The following is a 22,891-nucleotide window of genomic DNA, read 5'->3' as shown; positions in this document are numbered from 1 at the left end:
CCTCTCCCCACTGGGCATGACTCTTGAAGCAGGAATAGTTTTTCTGGGACAGAGACAATGAATGCCTAGCACATAGTAGGTCAGAAAACATACCTTGGCTAACATGAATGAAAATTTAAAGATGAGCTAAGAGGCTTTCTCCTCCCTGGGGTTTACTTTACAGCTGACCTCAAACTCCTCCCAGCAGCCAAGGAACAAAGGAGAAATCTGGTGGAGCCACTGGTTCCCTCACTGCATTAGCGTGCTTCAGGCGCATTAAAACCATTTCCCAGGCCAAGCCCTAACCCAGAGAATCTGAGAAATCAAAACAGTCAAGGGAAGCCCGGCTGGGTGGCTTGGTGGTTGAGCATTGACACATGAGCCAGGAGGTTCCATGCCCAGTCAGGGCACATGCAGGGGTTACAGGCTCCATCCCCAGTGGGGGGCGTGCAGGAGGCAGATTGGATCAGTGATTCTCATCATTGATGTTTCTCTCTTCCTCTCCCTGAAATCAATAAAAACATATTTAAAAAAAAATCAAGGGGGAAAAAAGGCACCAATCCCACACCTGTAATAGCATTTGCTCTCTGTGCTCTATGCTTTTGTTGTATTTTCCTCTCTCTCGTAGCATTAAAAATGGTCTTGAATTATCTTTGATCTTCTTTGCTTTTGAAAGGAAAAAGGAACAAAGTAAACTAGAGGAAACGAAATTTTAATATGCAAATAAAGTATCTAGCAAAGAAAGTGAAACAAAGAGGTTTAATTTTTAGATTAATTTTCCTAAATTCAGTAGATGTTATTCCCAGATCCTTCCTTTCAAAAGACGTGTCATCTCATAACATCTAACGTTAAGTGTATCTTTTAATTGTTCAGAGTAAATACAACGCTGCTGGCAATTGCCAGTGGGAGTGTTAGGCATGTGGTTGGCCGGGCCACCCATCTCCGCCTAACGGGTTGGAACCGCCCCAAACTTCTCTCTGCAGTTCCTTGGGGAGAACCCCCTTCTAAACCAAAGTGGCGGAGGGGCGGATCCAGACACCTTTGTGTTATTACCCCAGAGAGATTTAGCTGCACTGGCACCATATTTATTTGTTTTACCCATTTAATTCAAATGTGAGGCATTTGAGAAAAATGCCATTAAAATAATTTCCAAGAGAACCATATCCTTTATACAGAAGGAAAACTGTGGGTACAGCAGCGGACAATTAACTTCTAAAATGTTTGTGCTGCCGACTCAGGGTCCTCAGTGCAGGGGAATGGGCACAGGGGACTGGGCGGGTCCAGAGAAGTCTTTCTTTACCAAAGAAGGAAATGAAGGTACTGTCTTAGGCAGAACCATGCCCCCCCCCCCCCCCCCCCGAGATGGCCACATCCTAGTCATCAGAACCTGCCAATGTTTGGGTACAGATCAACTTACAAAGTGTGTAGGTGGAATTAAGGCTGCTAATTAGCGGGCCTTAAAGAGATTGTCTTTTTTTCTTAAACCCATGTGGGGCCAATGTACTCAAGGAGGGGCTTAAGGGGCGAGAGTAGGCAAGGGAATGGGTTCCCACTAGGCCTCCGCGAGGAGAGGAACACAACCCTGCCACCCACTAGGCTTCCCCCTCACGGGGGTGCAGGAAACCCATGTGGTCTGGGGTGATGTGTTACAGCGGCAACGGGAAACTAACCCAGGTGCATCAGACAATGTAATGCTCCACCGTCATTGAAGACCAAGAATGCCTAATGAGGGGAAATATTCACGGCCTATTGCCAGGTTAGCAAGGCAGGCGAGGAAACACCATCTGCAATAAAATAGAGACCTGTTTAGATAAAAGCTGAAGGATGAGTTCTTCGTGGTTCCCTGTGGCTGCTGGGATGGTTTTTTCCTTTTCTGCATTTCCCATGTTTCTTTTGTAATCAGGAAGTGAAAAGTGACATATGATTGCCCATCTACCTGAAGGTTATTCTACCAGCAGCATTGCAGCTCCTTTCAAAAAATGTTGTTTTCAAGATAGGGGAGGAGTTAGAATTCCTATCATGCCACGATTAGACTTTGAATGTTATTTGCATTAATGGCATCAGGGTTAATTTCAATAGCCAGTTAGCACCTGCATAGTGTCAAACAGTGATGGTGCACCTATGACACGCGAACTCATTTTTTGGTTGATTTTTCTTTTTAAAATGGCATTTAAATATATAAAATAAATATCAAAAATATAAGTGTTTTACTATGGTTGCAAATATCAAAAAATTTCTCTATGTGACACGGCACCAGAGTTAAGGTTTTTCAAAATGCTGGCACGCCGAGCTCAAAAGGTTCGCCATCACTGGTCTAAGACCTAAGTCCCCGGTGCTTGAACTTCCCTCTGGGTCGGCTGGATGACCCTTTATTGGTCATAGTGGAGGCAGCAGGGCACCCATCATCCTTAGAGGCCCTGCCTCCTCCCCCAGCTCTGTGCATTGGATTTTCATCAGGGGTGGTTTTTATTGTTGCTCTTTATATGTGTAGAGAGCAAAATGTAAAGGAAATTAACCCTCTCTAAGCAGGATAAAACTTGTTTCGTTGTTTCACTGGATGTCAAGTGCATTTTTAAAAATATTACTTAGTGACATAAATAAAACAGCTAACCGTTAGTGTGAAGGCCTGGCTCCGGGGCGCGGGCAGGATGTCATGGCTTAGGTGGGGGCAGCGACTGCAGGGACCAGAGGGCTGGGCCTCGGGGAGCTGGGGTCCGGGGTGGCTCCAGCTCGGTGTTTGTGCTCCCGGCAAGTCCTGAACCTCTCGGGCCGCCATGGGAGGTGGACTGTGACTGCCCTGCCCCCTGGGGCTCCTGTGAGAAGTCAGGAAGAGACGTGCCTCTCCGGGTGCGGGAGTCGGGAAGGGGTGGGTATCCTTGCATCTGAGCGCCTTTGTCACTGAGCCCTGGTGGCGGGCATTCAGGAATCGCTTGTGCTTGTATCCCCGGCGGCTATTAAATCCCCGGCGGCTATTTCGAGGCGTTTCCTTGTCGTGATGAAGTCACTCCTATGAGCCCACACCTCCAGGGTCCAGGCTAACGGCAGGAGCGGCAGCCCTTGCGTCCCCGTTCGTGGGAATTCTGTCGCTCAATTCAATGGCACTAGGAGCCTGCAGCCAGGTCTCTCTCCTCCTGTGACAGAGCATCTGGGAGGATCAGGCTGTTGTCAGGTACCGGTCACCAAGGAAGAGGAAGACAAACTGGCCCTTCACGTGGGCTCCCAGCTCTCCCAGGGGAACTGGGGGGGGGGGGGACCCGGCACCCTCAGCCCTTTAGGTGGATGTACAAAGAGCGAAGACACTGGGGGATTCAGCCCTTGGTGGACGGGCGTGAAAGTTATAATTGAAGATGCACGTTTTACAAAACAATAGTACCTCGCTGGAACTTACCTTCTCCACGCCATTGGTTTCATTCGGACCACCATGAAGGACCTCTGATGTACATGCTGCACTCCAGCCCGAGCCTTACTTGGCTACATAGCAATCCTATCAAAGCCTCCGATACTATTCCCACAAAACCCAAAGCATAAAGCAAGCACTTAAAGCAGGTCTGTGTTTCTTCCGAGTTAAATATGAGTGACCTGAAGAGCCAGTTACTCATGTAAAAATGAGGCATAAAAGATCAATTCATGCCCTGGCCAGTGTTTCCGAGTGGTTAGAGCATTGGCACAGGCACTGAAGGGTCTCGGGTTCGATTCCTGGTCAAGGGCATGAACCTGGGTTGCAGGTTCGATTCCAGGCCCCGTTGTGCAGGAGGCAACCAAGCAATGTGTCTCTCTCACATTGACGTTTCTTTCTGTCTCCCCACCATCTCCCCCTCCCTCTAAAAAAAAAAAAAATCAATGGAAAAAATATCTTCTGGTGAGGGTTAACAACAAAAAGAATAAATTCTTAAATCAGATTTAAATAATCAAATGAAACATCCTTGGTTTTGCTAGTTTGCTTTCCCCTTGTTGGAATAAATTATTAGACTGGCTGTGGAGACTTGGGCACCTTAGGCTCTTTCTGAGTACAAGTATGGGTTATCAATTTTGTGGTAAATGTACGCACACAATACCATTTCCTGCTTTAAAAACTGCTAGAAGTTAATGATGCTGTTCAGAAAGTTTATAAGGTTTCGCAATCATTGTTTTAACACAGAAATCTGTTTATTAAACCCAACAAAACAAAATTATACCAGCCCTCAATTTTTGAATTTTCATTTAAATAAGCAAACTCTAAATCCACATCTTAAAAGATGTTTGTGCATCTATGTATTTCCAAAATACTCATATTTCAATAAGATTTTTCACATTATGTTCACCAACAGTATCACAAAATTTTTTGTTTTTGTTTTTTGTTTACATAACTTGTAAGGAACAGTCGTTCTAGAAACACTAGAAGAAAAAAGCATAGCAATGTCCACAGTTACAAGAAAAAGTGCACATTACTTGGTCACAATCACAGTCATTACTTGAAAAACTATAACAAGTAGATAAGAAATTTCACTGATGCCTAAACGTATCAAAAACTGAAGGACATAAATTTTACATAAAATAAGGCAAAGTTCAGGAATGCGCAAAGAACTTTTAATCCAACCAAAGCTAAACAACAGAAAAACTGTACGGGAAGCATTAACTGATGTCCTCCCTACATCGCTTAGAAACAGGATCGCCTCAGTGCACAAAGAAAACTCCCTTCACGTGTACCCAGCGCTACAAAATCAGAAGGAAGGGCAGAGGATGGGGCCGAGGAGGGGCCAGTCATTTAAGCTGCCGCTGCAGCCACCGAGAGTCCCTTACATCATGTTGACCCAGGACTGTAAATCATACATGTCATATCAGGAGAGGCAATGGTCTTTTTGGAAACTATGTCTGAAATGGAGAAATGAAAATTAAACTACACACGAGTGCAAATTTTCAGATTGTCACTTGCAACCTCCTAACATTGACATCTACATCCAGGTGCTGCTGGAGGGATGCCCGTCAGACAGAGCAGCGGCTATGTGGGGTGAGCTGCAGGAAACCAAGGTGTGACCCCCCATCCCCGCCACGATATGCCTTTTGAAATATTAAACTGCGATGAAAGCCTCTACGGCAAAGCTGCAGCGTTGCTTGGGGTCAGCGTGAGTGCAGGCTTCTCCTGGAAGAACTTCCTGATATGACGATGTAAAGAACATAGGCCAGGGTGGTTTTTTTTTTTCCCAGCATCAAGTGTTATTTTTGTAGAAAGAATTTGGAAAGAGGAGAAGGCAAAGGGATGTGGAAAAGGTACTTACAGTAGTTTCTCAAAACAGTTTTCTTTTAGGACCTATGAAAAAGTTACCAAAGTAAAAATGACCATTTTGAATGAAAAACAAGTTTCCTTTTTATAAAAATTACATATATATATATATTTTTTAAAATACAAGATCCTTTTCATTGTTATAACCTGGAACAAGAAATTTTGGCTTTGCTTTCTTTTTCGCCAGATCCTGCAGCTTTCAGTCCAATGAGTCAGTAGCAAAGCCCACTAATATCTCAGTTGGATCTGGAGCTATTCTTTATACCACAAGCCTCTTCCATTTTATCCTTGAAGTAGGAATCTACAGCCTTTTTTTTTTTTTTTTGGCCCAGACAGTTATGCTGACACGAAAACGAAAAGCAGCAGGCCGGACGCACAGCATCTCAAGTACTTCAGAGGCCAGAGTTCCTGTGAAGCACCTGAATGCGTCACACTGTGGACCCAGGACAACATGGCAGAACGGAGTGTTTCCCTTAAGACTGTGCAGTCGGGCCCTCTCTGCTGGGAAGCCAGAATGTCATTAGTGCAAACGGAGACCTCGGTGACGAGGATCGCCTTCTGAGTCAGTTCTGCTGTAAAATAAGATTTTCCAGTTCATCCGCGGAACGCAGTAAAAACGCAGCCGATTCTCGGTACCCGGCCACCAGCTGCCTCACGGCGTTGATCTCGGTGGGACTCAGCTGGGGCCTGGAGCTGGCGCTGCTGGAGGACCCCGAGCTGGGCGCCAGCTGCCTCTTCATGCTGAGATCCGTGGGCCCTAGGGAAATGGTCACAGAATCAGAACACGGTTTTCATTCTGGTACTTTGAACATAAGGGTAATTCGTTGTTGACTCAATTCATGTACTCCTTCAGGAGAAGCTGCTGATACCTTTAATTAAAGGCATCTCTCAGCCCTAACCGGTTTGGCTCAGTGGATAGAGCGTCGGCCTGCGGACTGAAAGGTCCCAGGTTCAATTCCAGTCAAGGGCATGTACCTGGGTTGTGGGCACATCCCCAGTGGGAGGTGTGCAGGAGGCAGCTGATGGATGTTCCTCTCTCATTGATGTTTCTAACTCTCTAGCCATCTCCCTTTCTGTGAAAAATCAACAAAAATAAAAAGGCATCTCTCAGGCCCGGCTGGTGTGGCTCAGTGGTTGAGTGTCCACCTGTGAACCAGGAGGTCAAGGTTCCATTCTCGGTCAGGGCATGTGCCGGGGTTGCAGGCTCGGTCCCCAGGAGAGCGCGTGCAGGAGACAGCTGATCCATCATTCTCTCTCATTATTAATGTTTCTATCTCTCCCTCTCCCTCCCTCTCTGAAATAAAATGTTTTTTTTTAAAAGTTACCACTCAGAAAGACTAAAGAGCAACACTGATGCAAAATGGGCGGCTGGGTGTTCTCTGGGTCTAATTTCTGGCAATCGCCTCTCAAGGTGGAAAAGCTTTTCTTTAACGTGTGCCTTTTAGAAAATTCAATGTCGGGTCTACCTCCCACAGGTAGAAGTTTCTCTGACGAGTACATGACGCGGCTCACAAATGCTTTTCATTTGCTGATTGTTAGATGATTAGACCCCACCAATCCAGACGCTGAAACACCCCCGGCTGTAATGCTAATGGTGCCGAGTCACTCATCACCGAGAGGGAGCGGAGAGGCTGGGGAGCATGTCACGTGTTTAAGTTCAACTTGTAAGGCGCAACATGGACGCGAACCTGGGTACTTTTTCCTTCCGGACCAAGGCTTGCTTCCGTGCGGGTGACTATGACTAAACATGTGGACACAGAGCGAAGTCTGAAGTGTGCAGTAAGCAAATGATCAGTACAGACAACGCCACAAAGACACTGGGCTGGGAATACTGGTTTAGGCCCTGTTCACGTCCCTTCTGTATTTATCTGCAAAAACATGTGTCAAAACGTTTTTCTTAACATATATTTAAAGTGAGTCAGAGAGCTCTGCCTTCAGACATTTTGTAACTTTTTACTGAATCATTTATATTTCATCATGTGTCATGCATGTGCCCCGTCTTTATCCAACCGCCTGCGAAGGACACTTCGGTTGCTTCCATGTCTTGGCTGCTGTGAATAATGCTGCGAAGAACGTAGGGCTACACAGATTTTTTTTTTAATTTAAATTCTTTATTGTTGAAAATATTACAGATGTCTCCCCCCCATTGACCTCTCCCCAGCTGCTCCTCCCCCCACATATGTAGATCTTTTATGAGTGTTTTCCAATTTTTCGGGTTGACACCTGGAAGAGGGATTGCTGGGTCATATGGTAGCCCTATTCCTAGTTTTTGAGGAACCTCCGGAGGGGTGAACCAATTTACGGTCCTACCCGAAGTGCAGGCGGGTTCCCTTTCTCCACACCCTCTTCAGCACTCACCTCGTCCCCAGGAGAACAGCCATTCCAGCGGGCGTGAGGTGGTCTCTCACTGTGGTGGTCATTCGCGTGTCCCTAGAGCAGGTGAGGCTGGGCATCTTGTCATGTGTCTGCTGACCCTCTGGACGCCCTCGTGGGGAAGCGTCTGTGCAGGCCCGCCCATTTGTAAATTGGATGGCTTGGTTTTTGTTGAGCAATGTAAGTTCTTTGTGTATTTTGGATATTGACCCCCTTATCAGAAGCATTGTTTGCCGTTTGGTTTTGTCAGGGTTTTTTTGGCTGTACAGAAGCTTTTTAGCTTGATGTAGCTTGATTCATTTATTTTTGCTTTTATTTTCCTTGTGTTTGGGGTTAAGTTCACGAAAACCACTCTGAGACCAAGGTCCATACATTTAGTGCCTATGTTTTTTTCCTATATATTTTACGATTGTCTTTAAACCATGCTGAGTTCATTTTTGCTTATGCTATCACATAGCAGGCTAGTTACATCCCCATTTTTCCAACATTTATTGAAGAGTTTTTTCTTTCTCCATTGTATGTTTTTTGCTTCTTTGTCAAAAATTAGTTTCCCGTGTGTGTGGGTTTATTTCTGGGTTCTCAATTCTATTCCATTGGTCACAACGTGGATGGATCTTGAGAGTATGATGCTGAGTGAAGTAAGATGAAAAAGGACAGCCATACGATTTCACATGATTTCACTTATATGTGGGCTATATAAAGCAGAAAGCCACAGTGAACAAACAAGCTCACAGACAACAGTATGGTGGTTACCAGGGGGCACAGGGGTGGGGGGAGAATGAAGAAGGTAAAAGTGGTCAAATTGATGGCCACGGAGAGACTAGAGACTGTGGGTGGTGAACACACAATGCAATATACAGATGGTGTATGATAGAATTATGTTATTAACCAATGTTGCCCCCAGTAAATTTAATTACTAATTTGTAGTTTTTTAAAGATCTTTAAATCAGACATTTGTGTTAAGACCTTTTATATCAACTCTTGTTTGATTATTAATAAGACTTTCTTATATAGCTAAAGGTAAGAACTGTGACAATGAACACTAAATTGCTATAATTATTAAATTTTCAGCTGGTAATAGATGTGAAGTCTTTGAATATAGCTAAGCACTTAACTAAAGGCACACTCAAAATTGTAATGATTCTATAACTTGAAAGTATTTCAACAGATTTTTTTTAAAGACAGAACTTTTCAGAGAATGGTATTCCTTTCATGAACTAAACCAGGGATGTTATTTTATCCTTCTAGTTCTCCTTGAGGCATGGAGAGAGGTCAAGACATGACCCTGTCCACCCTCTCCCCTGAAGGGAGACGGCTTCTGTCAGCCAGGAGGCAATGGTCCCAGGAGAGAGAAATATTTTCACTAGGAATTTAATTAGGACAGAGAGGAGACGAGCACACAAGAACTCTGACATCTGAGAGAAACTTACACACGTCTGTTCTGGCCTTGCAAAGCTTTGGTCGTGCAGCAGCAGTTAGCTTCCACTCGTTCATGTTATAAAATCGTGATGCTACATAACAAGCTGCAAGGGCCAGAGGTAGGGAGGTCGCACCTGCAAACAGAGATGACTGAACAAGCATCCAAGCAAATCGTTAACAGCAATCATTCCCCCACGGGTACCAAGGGATGACTGTAATAATAAAAGCGTAATATGCTAATTAGACCAGACATCCTTCTGGATGTCCTTCCAGAGAAAGCTGCAGCAGGTGGGGGCCGAGCCCCTTGCATGAATTTCATGCACTGGGCCTCTAGTATTCAAATAAAATAACCTCTCTTACCCCAAAGAGAACTGGAGCCCTGGTCCCACCCTGAGCATCATGAGCTACTTAACAATTTTTTTTTAACTTTCAGGAATCCCAGGACCATGCAAATCTTTATGAAAGAAAACGGAAAGGGTTTTGCTCTCAGCTCCGTAGGTCTCTAGTGTCTGGCTGCCTGACTGCACCATTTGAAGGTGTACCATTTTGTGATGGTTTTGCTGCCAAGCTGCTGTTAGGTGCTCTAACTGGGATTGAGAAAGGTGGGATTAGGGCTCCAGTTCTCTTTGGGGTAAGAGAAATTATTTTATTTGAATATAGCCACCCCTTGGTATCCATGGGGATAATTCCAGGACCTCTGAGGATACCAAAATCTGTGCTGTCCAAGTCGCTTATATAGAATGGCATAGTATCTGCATATCCTTCCATATACTTTCAATCATTTCTGTATTACTTAATACCGGATACCATGTAAGTGCTATGTAAATAGTTGTGCTGTATTATTTAGGGGAAAATGACAAAGCCAGTGTGTGTTTTGTACAGATGCAGCCCTCATTGGCCTACCTATGCACGAGATGTCGGCAACAAAACTTTTTCTGTCTTCAAATCTTTCCCATCTGGGTTGGTTAAATCTGTGGAAATGGAATCTGGACTGCAGTTTATGGATTACTCTCCACCTCTGGCTCAAGGAGATAAACTTCCAAAGGAAGACAGGGCTTCCAATTTCTTACTCAGATCACTATTAACACAGGCAACTCTATAGGCAGCTCAGTAATTTAGTAGCCATCCACACCTGTGACTTTGTTTCCTGGAAGAAAGTTGACTGCTTTTGGATCTACAGGCTCAGGATTGCACATATAAATGAAAACCACAAGAAATTATTTTGGATGAGTGTTTATTCAAAACTTCCAAGTTATCAGATTAGACAGGGAAGCAAAAATATTCACAAGTGGACAAATTATTGCCCACTTCTCCCCTCAGAGCCGCTCAACATCTGGGCGGGGACAGCAGAGCAGGATGACGGCCCGTTTTAAAGCAGGTGAAACAGTCCCAACAGGTTCACTGGCTTGTCCGAAGCCCTAAGGAGAGCCTGGCCCTTTGTCCTGCACCGCCGTGGCCCAGCTCGGAGGAAACGTGAGTATTAGGTAGAGAAGGATGGCTGCCCCTGAGGAAGGCAAGCAAAGGTGTAATGTGTAGGGACAGCCTGCTGGCTGGAGCGAGTGGTGATCGGGCTGTTTATTTAAAAATGTTCAAGAGACTACAAGAGGCCAAGGGCCCAAAGATGCCCAGGTTTAAAACGAGGTCACACTGAGGTGGCGGCTGATGGTTCGTTCATGGCTAGAGCCTCAATTTGATCCTGGTTGTCATTGCCCCAGCAATCCCTCTAGTTGGGTAGCAGTGGTTTCCTGACTCCCAGCATCTGTTATAAAAGTCTGCAACATCCTTCTGGCAATACGCTTTGAAACCAGGTCCTCCGATGATCAGCTTGGGTGATGCCGGGTAATCTTGGACTCATAAAATGGGTTTGGAAGTGTTTCCTCCGCTTCTATTTTGTGGATGAGTTTGATGGAACTCACCAGGGAAGCCTGGGCTTTTGTTGGAAGATTTGGTTACTGATTCAATCTCCGTACTAGTAATCATTCTGTTCAGATTTCCTATTTCTTCATAATTCATCTTGGTCGATTATGTTTCCAGCAATTTACCCATTTTCTTCTAGATTGTCCAGTTTGTTGGCGTATAATTATCCATAGTCTCTTATGGTCCTATATATTTCAGTGGTATCAATTGTAATGTGTTCTCTTTTCAATTTTGATTTTTTGAGTCATGTCTTTTTCTTAGCAAGTCTACGAAAGTCTTATAGATTCTGTTTATCTTTTCAACATCCTCAGTCTCTATTTCATTTACTTCTGCTCTGGACTCTGTTATTTCCTTCCTCCTACTAACTGTGGGCTTTCTTTTTCTAGTCCTTGAGTTGTAAAGTTCACTTGTTTGAGGTAGGCATTTATTGCTACAGAACTGCCTCTTAGAAGTGCATTGCAGATTAGTTACTTCCACTTAAAGGGGAAGCTTTGCAATTGAACAGTGAAAACTATTTTGAAAGATGGGAATTTACTTATGCCCTTACATCAAGGACCAAAAAACATTGCTGAGCCTGTAGTGTGTGCTCAGTAAATATATCAACTAGAAATTTGTGTGGGAAGTTTATAAAACAGCTAATCGTTACTTGTGATCAAACAACGTTGGTCATCAGCGAAATAACTTGAGCACAGCAAAAGCGTCACATAAAAGCACTGTTCTGCCTTGTAGTTTTAGAGTAACTTAATCAGGAAACTTGGTCATTTCTGTAGCAAAATTTCCAAAGCCATTCACTGTTTGTTAATAGTGAGAACAGTTCTTTTCAGTCTTAGCCCTGACCTGAGAGAAATTGCAATACAACTTTACCATGATGATCTGATTCTATTTCTGACAAAATTTCATAGAAGTGATGATGAAATTAATGAGAACAAATGAAGTTGACACTACTGCTTCAACAACACATGATAGATGCAAACGTTTTCTACAATTTACCTGCTGATAAATAGTTCAAGGAATTACCAGCTGCCTTATGTTTTAACAAACTTTGTAAATTTGTCCAAGCAAGCCTATTTTTGCTTCACCCTTGTTAGCAAATTCTACTTCAGGTTGTACTGAATTCGTTTTCTTCCTTAACTTTGAAAATGTATTCAGCTAAATTGTTTCATTCATACTATTCATAGATGCTAATTCTTCTGTCACTTCAAACTCAGAGTAAACAAGAGATTCGTATCAATAACATCTGAACTTATTTTAAAAAAAGGAAAACCACTTGAAATCAGTTGAATTGCTTTTTAAAATTGACTACTGATATTGTCAATATCTCAGTTTCTTCAACTATTCAAGCAATTTTTGTCATAATGCTAACAAACAAGTTTGTTTTCCCTGGACATTTTCCTTCAGCCACTGTGAGCAAACAATTTAATAAACTCACCATCGGTAGGCATATGACTTACCCTGCTTGACTAATCCATGAACCACTTGTAAACTTACTTTGATTGCAGGCTCATTTTATATTTTGATCAGATGTTTAATAGAGGTATTTATCAATATTTTCATACTTTTCTGCCAAAGGGTGAAAAAAGTAACCGTTACTCAGCATTGAGGCAAAATCGCTAATGCCTCTGAAACACTCAACATAAGGCCTGGATTAGAGTCAGTATGCTAATGACTTGCATTTATATTCGCAAGTGATTGCAATATAATTTGGCTAAAAAGGCAATACTGTTCTGGTTGATAGGATTACAGAAGCATCACAAAATGAGCACTGTGCTTCCCACTTCCTCTTCTTCTCCCTCCTTTAGATCTGTTTGTGGAACGTGATTACGTAGTCCTTCAAGTTTGAGTAAAACTCAGTTGTAAACCATTTGGGTCTGATTTTTTAATGCATAGAGTTTTTTTTGTTTTTAAAAAAATATATTTTATTGATTTTTTTTACAGAGAGGAAGGGAGAGGGATAGAGAGTTAGGAACATCGATCAGCTGCCTCCTGCACACCCCCAACTGGGGATGTGCCCGAAACCAAGGTACATGCCCTTGACCGGAATTGAACCTGGGACCCTTCAGTCCACAGGCCGACGCTCTATCCACTGAGCCAAACCGGCCAGGGCTGGATAGAGTTTTACAATAATGATTCAATATGTTTAATCATCAAAGATCCGTTTGGAATAGCTATTCCTTTGTGTATTGGTCAATGATATACTTGTAAAAGATAATACTGTATCTAAAGTGTCAGGTACGCCAGCACAAAGGTGTAAACATTTTTATTTGTTCCTTTACTTGAATTCCTATTATTTTAAACTTCCTTTATCTTGGTTCATCTTCTCAGATGTTTTTTTAAATCTTTCAAAGATTCTGCTTTTGATTTTGTTGGTCTTCTCTATTCTTTGTTTTCTATTTAATTTCTCCATTTATTTTCTTCTGTAGTTTGCACTTTCTGTTTCTAACTTCTTGAGTTAAATGAGTAGCTTCTTAATTTTCTAATGTGAGTACCAAACCAGTTTTCTGTCCCACTAATTACAAATATTTCTGAACACAATGCTATCAGTATATTAAGTCTTTGGTTGTCATCAGTTGCTTAAGTGGTCAATATGTTAGAAATAATGTGTATTACCAGATAGTCGGGGTAGGTTCTAGATATAACCAGATTACATTTAAATTATTTTTTCTGTCCATTAGTTTCTGAGAGAAGTGTGTTGAAAGTCAATGGCTATGATTGTGGATGTGTCATTTTCTTCTTGTAATTAATTGGGGGTTATGTTATTAGGGCACATAGTTTCTAGACAATTGTGACTTTCTGAAAAATGATTTCCCTTCATTATAAAGTAACACATCTTTTATACTCCAAAGCTTTTTTTCTTAAAAGACCGTTTTGGCATATATATGTTCAAATATTTCCTTTACTCTTGGAAGATTGTTTTGTATGGGTCTATTTTCTCAAATTAGAGCTACATTTTACTTATGCATCTGTCCCTTAACAAATAATAGATTACAACAGAACAAAACATGGAGTGATCCCAGGCCTAATAGTAACGCCATTATTAGGGGTCTGAGTGGGAGAGATGGTCAGATGCTACAGTGCAGTGGAAATGTTTGTCTCCTCTGAGGTCTATGTCAAACTGAAGCCATCTTTAAACCCATTTAGGTCTGCTGTAATTCTAATGATTGTTCGGTCAAATACTTTACTCCTCTCCACTTCATCACATTTACCCTTCTCTACTTAAAGGCTGGTTAATCAACATTAGGTTACCAAGGAAGAGGGTGTTTATAAAGTAGGTAACAATATGCTGGTATCTGTATTCTACAGACATTTAAGAAAACACAAAAAGCAAGATACAGATCGCTGTCAAGGCCAGGTAGCTGATTACGGCATTATGCCAGGAGAGAAGGCGAGTATGTAGGTCCTTCCTCCCCTCTCCCCAATTATGTCTTATTTCTAGAAAAACTAAAAATCAAACAGACAGCAATTATCGGTAAAGTTACAGCTCCATCGTGAGTGTTTTAGATTATAATAGTCAATATCCCAAACATTTTAAAAAATTACACACCTGATTGTCCTGAGACAAATTTAGCTGAATCTTCATATACCTCAAAATGTAAATATCTTAGACCTGTCTTTAAAAACCCATCTATTAAAATGTTCCTTTTCAGGTCCTTCTGTATTTCATCTTGTTATTTCATTTTTCACATCTAAGTGTATCTTATTCAGAGAAAAACCATGAACATCTCACTGACTGTCTCTACACAATCAATCTGGAAAGACTCAGTCCTTTCCCCCATCGCCTTCCTAGTTGTTCGTCTATTTATATTTGCTGATTTCTGGCACTCAGCGTGTGGCCTTCCCATTTGACCTCCCACTTCAGTGTTTTGCAGAGTCCTGGTAAATCATTCTGATAAACTAGGATGATCTGAAAGTGAGTCACTTTCCCAGGAGTCTTAGAGATTTGTGAGGGGAAAGACTCTTAGCAGGCTTCTCTTTCTGCATACTTTTGGCTTGTGGGAAAAATACAAATATTGCAGTAAAGGAAGAGAGGAGTTAGCTTCAGTTGAATCAATTATACTACATGAGAGCATAATCAATTCTTATATATGTACTTATAAGCCTATATAGTTTTTTGTTTTCAAGCAACAGGAAACAGTTCCTAAAACCAGGAAACAAAAGTGTTCATTCCTTGGTTTTCAGAGAGCTCAGACTCAGGTTCTCCCTTTCTGGACCACTATTTTATCTTTCCAATGATTCCCACAGGTGAATGGGAACTATAGTAACAAGGATCAACATACGATAAAAACCTCCAGGATATCCTCAGTAAAGATTAGAGATTTGTTTTATTCTTTTACACTTTTATTTTTGTTCCATTGTTATGTAAGCCTAATGGTAACCTTAAAGAACCTATAGCAGATTGACTAACAAACGAAACAGAGCATACCACTTCAGAAAATCACTAATTTACAAAGATAGATAAACAAAACAATCAGGAATAAGTTCGTAAGCCCTCACCTATAATAACTCTGATAATTCTCACTTCCTAGACTAGAACATTCTGAATTCCCCAAGAGAGCTCTTTCCTGAGTAGCAGAGGGCTGGTGGGGCCAAATTTGACAGACACGTTCAGACATTCCCAGAGGACATGCCAAAGGGAGTTGTGTAAGGAAAACAACAAGCCAACCATAATGAACTCATGCACCTGGAAAGTCCTGAATGGTTTACCAGCAGGCTCAAGAAGGAGTCCCCTTTTCATTCCCCTGCTTCAGGGAGAAGGCACAACTCAGAATTCTCAAAAGGATCTGCAGTACATAAAGATCCCTTTTACTGGAGAGAACAGGCTTTTAGAAAGCTGATGCCAGGAAGAGCTGGCCGATATTGAGCTGCAAAGCCAATGCCATGCGCTGGCAGTTCAGGGTAAACACAGGGCGCTCACCTCTCCTTTTCTCAGAGACCCCTGACCTACAGAAACGGGTGAAAGATGGAGGGATCCCGAAAACCCGAAAGATGCTGCACTCATTTTCCTTTAACATTTCCAGCAAGTGAGTGACATCAATTCCGATCATTAAAAGTTCGGGTTTGCTCATGTAAACGTCAGGGATATTCTTTTTAAATGTGTTTTGTCAAGAAATTCAATCTAAAAATGGGAAGTCTCACATGTGTGCCCGCAGGAAAACAATGGTCAAGAAGGACTGGCTTACCGGAAACTGATGATACTGGAACTGTCTTAAATGCTATAGGTTTGGCATACAGAAAGCCGAGACATATGAAAACATGCTCAACGTCACTAAACATCCGAGAGATGCACATAAAGACAATGCAGTACCATCTCACACCTGTCAGACTGGCTATCATCAACAAATCAACAAACGACAAGTGCTGGTGAGGATGGGGAGGAAAAGGAACCCTCGTGCACTGCCGGTGGGAATGCAGACTGGTGCAGCCACTGGAAAACAGTATGGAGTTTCCTCCAAAAATTAAACATGGAACTGCCATTTGACCCAGTGACCCCACTTCTAGGAATATATCCCAAGAAATCAGACAGGATATATGCACCCCCATGTTCATAGCAGCACAATTTACCATAGCTAAGATATGGAAGCAGTTTAAGTTCCCATCAGCAGATGAGTGGATTAAAAATCTGTGGTACATCTACACAATGGAATACCACACAGCTGTGAAAAAGAAGGAACTCTTACCATTTGCAACAGCATGGATGGATCTGGAGAGCATTAATGCTAAGTGAAATAAGCCAGTCAGAGAAAGATATATATCACATAGTCTCCCTCATTTGTGGAATATAATGAACATAAACTGATGAACAAAAATAGATACAGAGAAGCATTGAACAGACTGTCAAACCTCGGAGGGAAGGCAGGGGGTGGGAGGTAAGAGAGCAACCAAAGGACTTGTATGCATGCATATAAGCATAACCAATGGACACAGACACTAGGGGGAGGTCTAGGGGGGGAAAGGAGATGTATGTAATACTTTAACCAATAAAAAATTTTAAAAATGCTAGAGGTTGTCTCCTATCAACCTTGGAAAGTTTTGCTTATGGTTTCTAGAGGCCTGAACAAAAAATGACCCAGGTTGTTGGCCTTGCAAAATGAGCTAAATTGAGCCTTGTTTGTATAACTGGACTGTTTGTGTCTCCATTTTTTTAAACAGAATCTGACTGAACTCTCCTCTTTATAGTCCCTGCCCAGACTCCCAGCGACTCCCCTGTAGCTTGCTACCATTTGCATGTTCTGAATTGCTATTCCAGAATAAACTCACCGTTTTAGCTTGCTTCGGTTTACCTCTTTAGGTCAATAGTTTGTAGTTTTACAAATCCCAGCCAATGTCAAAGAGGTTTTAAATACCTATATTACAACTTATTTGCAATTCTTAAAATCCTAAAATAACTGAAACCAAAGGACTTGTATGCATGCATATAAGCATAACCAATGGGCACAGACACCAGGGGGGTATAAGGACACATATGTAATACCTTAATAAAGAAAAATAATCTGGTAAGATAAATGGAAAAAATAATCTTTAAGTGAACTCGCTGATAAACTTACCCTGACCAATTTCAGTAAAATGGTGGGGAGAAGCCATTTATAGTGGATTGAAGAGTGAATGGTTGATGAGAAGTGAAGACAGTAAATGAACAGAAGCACTTCTTTGAAAATCTCAAGTGAGAAGTGACATTTCCAAATGCTGGTGCCTAGGGACAGCACTGTCCGTGTACAACGCCAGCTATGCATCATGGGCCAGCTCTGGAGGGTGGATGAATCTTAAGGCCAAGCCTTCTTCAATTCCTAACTACCGGCCAGGATCCAAAGAACCTTTACAGCCACAAATCCTGAACGGTTGGTGGGGAATAAAGATAATGAATGTCAAGATTCAGGCAAACTAGCAGTTGCCATACAAATGTTAGTTATTATGGTCATTATTCCTACCATTTGGTCTTGTTAGATTTCCGTCTGCCCATCGGCCCAGTGTATATCAGAGTTGGAAAAAAAAATTGAGAAGTCTGCCCAGTGGAGCTCATGGCAGGGAAAGGTCAGCAGTTGACTTACGTCTTATGCATATAATTTACACTTGAGATCCCGGGGATCACACAGCTGTCCCCTGTAGACGGCTCAGTGTGAACTTCCCCATAGGAAGAAAGCAGCCCGGAGTCCTATGCAATTGGATGTGATCATAACTGGAGGATTGGCTGCTTGCTTGCTTCTCACTTCAGTTGGGTAATTTGAATAAACTCTTCATGCAAATTGCAACTGCTGTCATTGTGATAACACTCCCACTTAAAAATCTGGGTTGTTGGGGGCAGACTCTTGCCAGCTCTAAACAAATGGAGGTTGGCTAATGGAGGGTTTGAAGGGCACCCTTTTCAGGCTACCAGGTCTCTGCCATGGGCAGACTTTTCCTACCGCTACTGTGTTCAAAATTATACAACACCCGGGAGCCGTCCTCTTTCATCCACAGAATCCGTCTACTCAGCTTAGTCTGTCTTTCTTTCCTAATTCCTTTGCTTTATCAAAGAGAAGCCCTTCACCCTGCCCTCCGATATACATAAATAATTCTCTTTGTGGCTTTTTGATTTGGGGCACCTAATGTTCTATTTTTTAAAAAGGTATTCATTATGTCACTACAGTCAGCACTCATATGTCTGGCCTTATTCAGGAGACGTCACCGTGAACGAGGCAGAGTTTCAGCTTTGAAGGAGTGAGTAGGGAAAATATTTGAAAACATTTCGCAAGTCAGTGCGTGAAGTGCTAGAATAAAGGCACATGCAGGAAAGTGACTCATCTCCCAAAGGGTGGGAGGTAGCCAGGTGAAGTTTCACAGAGGAAGTGCTATTTAATCAGAGTCCTAAAGGATTTTGAGATGTAGACAAGAAGAGGACAAATGTTTTATCTATAATTGATCTGTCAGTTTCTTGAGGTCAGTGATTCTGCCTTCCTCAACCTTGTTTCTCAAAGTAGCGGCTATAGACAGACTGTTTGCAGTCCACTCAAAGTTCACTTACAGAAAGCTAATCTCCAATGTGATGGGATTTGGAGATGGGGTCCTTAGGAGGGAGGTCAGGAGGGTGGGGCCTTCCTAAATGGGATTAGCTCCCTTACACTTGAGACCCTGAGAGCTCCTTTCCCCTGCCCCCACGTGGGCACACAGTGCAAAGACAGCCTCTCAGAACCAGGAAGCAGGCTCTATCCAGGCACCTGCCCATGGACTTCTCGGCCTCCAGAATTGTGAGAAATAATGTTTGTTGTTCAAGCCATCCAGTCTACGGTACTTTTATTCTAGCAGCCCGAACAGACTAACAAAGCACCCATTACAGTGATTTGAACACGAGGACCCAAAAAACTTAAGTTAAATCCAAACACTGTTACGTTTCCTTTCTCATTCTGCCTTTGCATTCTTCTTGAACACAGTACAGTCTGCAGGGCTGATGTTCCTATTACACTGGCTTAAAAGGTCCTGCAAGCACCGTATCGCCTTCAATCTTTGTCCTACTATTTATGCTGCCTGCTAGGGTCCAGGGGTTCCCAAAGGTGTGGATGGAGTCGGCAAAGAACGTTTTACACGGAGACAGCCTTCAGAACTCTCTAGCTCTTTTTAGTCTCTGTGGATCTTCCTGTCCCTGGCTGAGGCCACAGAGAAAGATCCAGAGGCAAGCTGAGCCTTTATTTTATAGTCAGAGGTAAACAAGGTAGTGGTTACCAAGGTTACACTGTTCTTGTGAGTTTCACTTGTTTTGGCCACTTCCTGCACTTCCCTCAGCCCATTAGCTTCCCAGATAAGATCCAGAGAGCCTCATAAAGTCAAGCCTAATTATGCTAAGAGGACTGTGCCCTCTAAGCTGGGAATTGTTTGTGATTTTACCAACAGTTCAGTCTGAGGCTTAACTCTGTATCAGCTCCCCACAGCTGCCACTGCCAATCCACATCATACTTCCCAGTTTTTCTGTTAATGGTTTGAATTCTGGTGGTCTTCATCTGCTTTATACATTGCCAGATGTATAGCTAATTCAACTTGGTCTCTTAAAAGTTGTTGCTCCCACAAAAATTAAATAATTAAATAAAAAAAGAAAAGGAAGAACTCATGGACACGGACAACAGTGTGGTGACTGTGGGGTGGGGTGGAACAGGGTACAGGGGGAATAAATGGTGATGGTAAAGAAAATAAAGAAAAATAAATAAATATAAATGCTTTAAAAAGCCCTTGCTCCCTTCTACACTTTTCAGACATCTCTGCAAACTTTAAAGTCAAGAATTCTCTCACTTAGGTTAACTGGAGTTGCTGGCCTTCAGAGATGGTGTTGGCATGTCATGTAACGCGCATCGTCTATATCCTGCTTAGCTCTCAAGATTTATGTGTATGTGTGTAGTTCCTTTCTCCATGGCTCCACATGTGTTACAGGGAATGACTATTCTGATGTCTTAAAAAATAAAAAAATAAGCTAACGATAACATTTTTTAAACAAAGTCAGAATGTTTGGGGTTCCAAGGATTTATGAAGGCAGTCCCCACGTAAAGGCAATCCTGGGCCTGGGCAATCAGGCTGCCTTTCTGTTAAAACTAGCCTCCTCCCCCCCCCCAAAAAAAAAAAAAAAAAAAAAGACATCAAAGTGGCGAGAGCCAGCACCAGCGCTACAGGCAGTGAGGTTTTTGAGATGAAAGGTATTTAAAGCTCCTTTTTAAAGGCTACAAGGAAATAGGTCAGGAGAAGAGCTGGGCGATTTGCTCAAGGTCACACAGGTTGACTTTGTGAGTGCTTAGTCAATACATCTTTTGGCTTTTGCGTGATGAGATAAAGATCCCTTAAGGATACAGCAAAGAACAACATTGAACAGCTCAGACCATCTGCTGGGAAAAGTCAGGCGTAGCAGGATAAGCAGGACGCATGCAGCAAATCACAACTGAGGTGGCTCTTTGTAACTCAGTGACAAGCCCAAAGTCATTGCCCAAACAAACAAAAGGCAAAACACCAGTCTTAGCAAATAACTGCTTTTGACTTAAACTGAAGAGAATTTCTTTAGTTCACATTTGAGAAAAGACTCTTGCTATAGTAGCAAGGGGAAGGGTTAAGTCCATATTGGGAAGGAGCTGAATTCCTAGCTCTCTACCTTTTTCATGAAAATGCAATGCTTTCTCCAACGTACTAAATAAAGAAAAAAGAGTGGGGTGTTAAACATGTATAGACCCACATGAGCCTGTGCTCAGAAGAGCTCTATCAAGCTTTGTTTAATGCTCTGTTATCAGCATCTTGAAATACTTAATGTTAAAAAGGCCCACATATTCATTTGACATTGGGCTCCCAAAATTACTTAGCCATTTATGGATCAAAGAAAAATTACGTTGGTTGTATTTGAGTAGAGGTGAGCAATACTCAATTTGTTCCATACTCTTCTATATGTCACTACCATGTCCAAAGCTTTGCCCGCTTACCTTCATTTTCAGTACTACCACGCTAATCCAAATCACCATTGTCTTTTCCTGATATTCATAAATAACTAATATTAGGAAAAATAAACAAAAGTGATAAAGGATATTTTACAATGATAAAAGAGTGAGTCTATTAAGAAGATACACCAATATCAATACCTAACAACAGAGTCCCAAAATAAAGGAAACAAAATTGTCAGAATTGAAGGCAACAGTAAACAATTCAACAATAGTACTTGAAGGCTTCAATACCCTTCTTTCAATAATGGCTATAAAAATTAGACAGATGGTCAACAAGAATATAGGAGATTTAAACACTATAAAACAACTAGGCCCAATATACATTTACAAAATGCCCCACCACCAACAGCAGAATGCACATTATTCCCAGGTACATTCTCCATGAAACATGAAACATTCTCCAGGACAGACTATGATCTGGATCACAAAACAAGCTTCAATAAACTTGACAGGATTATAGAAATTATATGAAGTATGTTGTCTGGCCACAGTGGAATACAACTAGAAATCGGTAACAGAAAGAAATTTGGGAATTTTCAAGTATGTGGCAATTGAGCACCATACCTAAACAGCCAATGGGTCAAAGGAAACTAGAAAATACTTTGAGGTGAATGAAAACTAAAACACAACATACCAAAATTTTGTGATGCAGATACAGCAGTGCTTAAAAGGAAGCGTATAGTTGTAAATGCCTGAGAAAAGAAGACTTCAAACAAATGTCTTAACTTTCCATTTACCATTGGAAAATAAGAGCAAACTAAACAATGTAAGGAAAATGAAGAAAATAACATGAGAATAGGAATCAATGAAATAAGAGAGTAGAAAACAATAGAGAAAAATCAATGAAACCAAGAGCTGTTCTTTGAAAAGATGGCCGCATTTGACAAACTTTATCTAGAATATCACCAAGAAGAAAAGGGAGAACACTCCAATGACTAGAATTAGAAACGATAGCGGGGCCATCACTACTGACCTTCCAAAAATAAAAAGGATTACGAAGGAATACTATGAATAACTACATCAATAAATTAGATAATTCAGTTGAAATGGACATATTCCTGGAAACAAACTTCTCAAGAGGAATCGGAGAATATAAGTAGACTTTATAGCAAGTCAAGAGATTGAGTTAGTAATCAAAAATTTCCCAGAAAAGCCCAGGCACAGGCCACTCCTGAATTCTATGAAACATTTAGAGTATGAATACCAACACCTCACAAACTCTTCCAAAACAGAAAAATGTAGGCTAACGTTTTAATGAAAACATTCCATCTACAGTAGCATCACACAGAGAAATATTTAGCAGTAAAAATAAAAAGTGTAAATTGATAACTGAGCAAGGAAACGTAATTTGGATTATAAAATACTTGCTTTAATAAAAATTCCTTAAACAGTAAAAAAAAAAAAAAAAAAAAAAGTAAAACTTGTATTATAAACTAGAGGCCCAGTGCATGAAATTCATGCACTGGTAGGGTCCCTAGACCTGGCCGACGATCAGGGCAGATCAGGT

General features: G+C 41.8%; 1 protein-coding gene across 7 annotated transcripts in view; it reads right to left on the bottom strand.

Moving 5' to 3' along the window:
* Nucleotides 1-5,420: 5,420 nt before the first annotated feature.
* NOL4 (nucleolar protein 4) overlaps nt 5,421-22,891 on the bottom strand; it is a 211,946-nt gene continuing 194,475 nt past the window's right edge. For 4 of the 7 annotated variants that reach the window (XM_081097326.1, XM_081097331.1, XM_081097330.1 and 1 more), the window contains one exon: nt 5,422-5,996. In XM_081097326.1, coding sequence (XP_080953452.1) covers nt 5,803-5,996 — 194 coding nt within the window. In that variant the 3' untranslated portion in view covers nt 5,422-5,802. Of the gene's footprint in view, nt 5,997-22,891 lie in introns of all 7 variants that reach the window. The other 3 variants (XM_081097325.1, XM_081097328.1, XM_081097327.1) reach the window with 1 other exon arrangement.

The sequence above is a fragment of the Myotis nattereri genome (assembly GCF_964212035.1).
Source record: "Myotis nattereri genome assembly, chromosome: 8".
NCBI lineage: Eukaryota > Metazoa > Chordata > Mammalia > Chiroptera > Vespertilionidae > Myotis > Myotis nattereri.
Note: the sequence above shows the minus strand (reverse complement) of the source record. Positions and strands in the feature narration are given on the sequence as shown.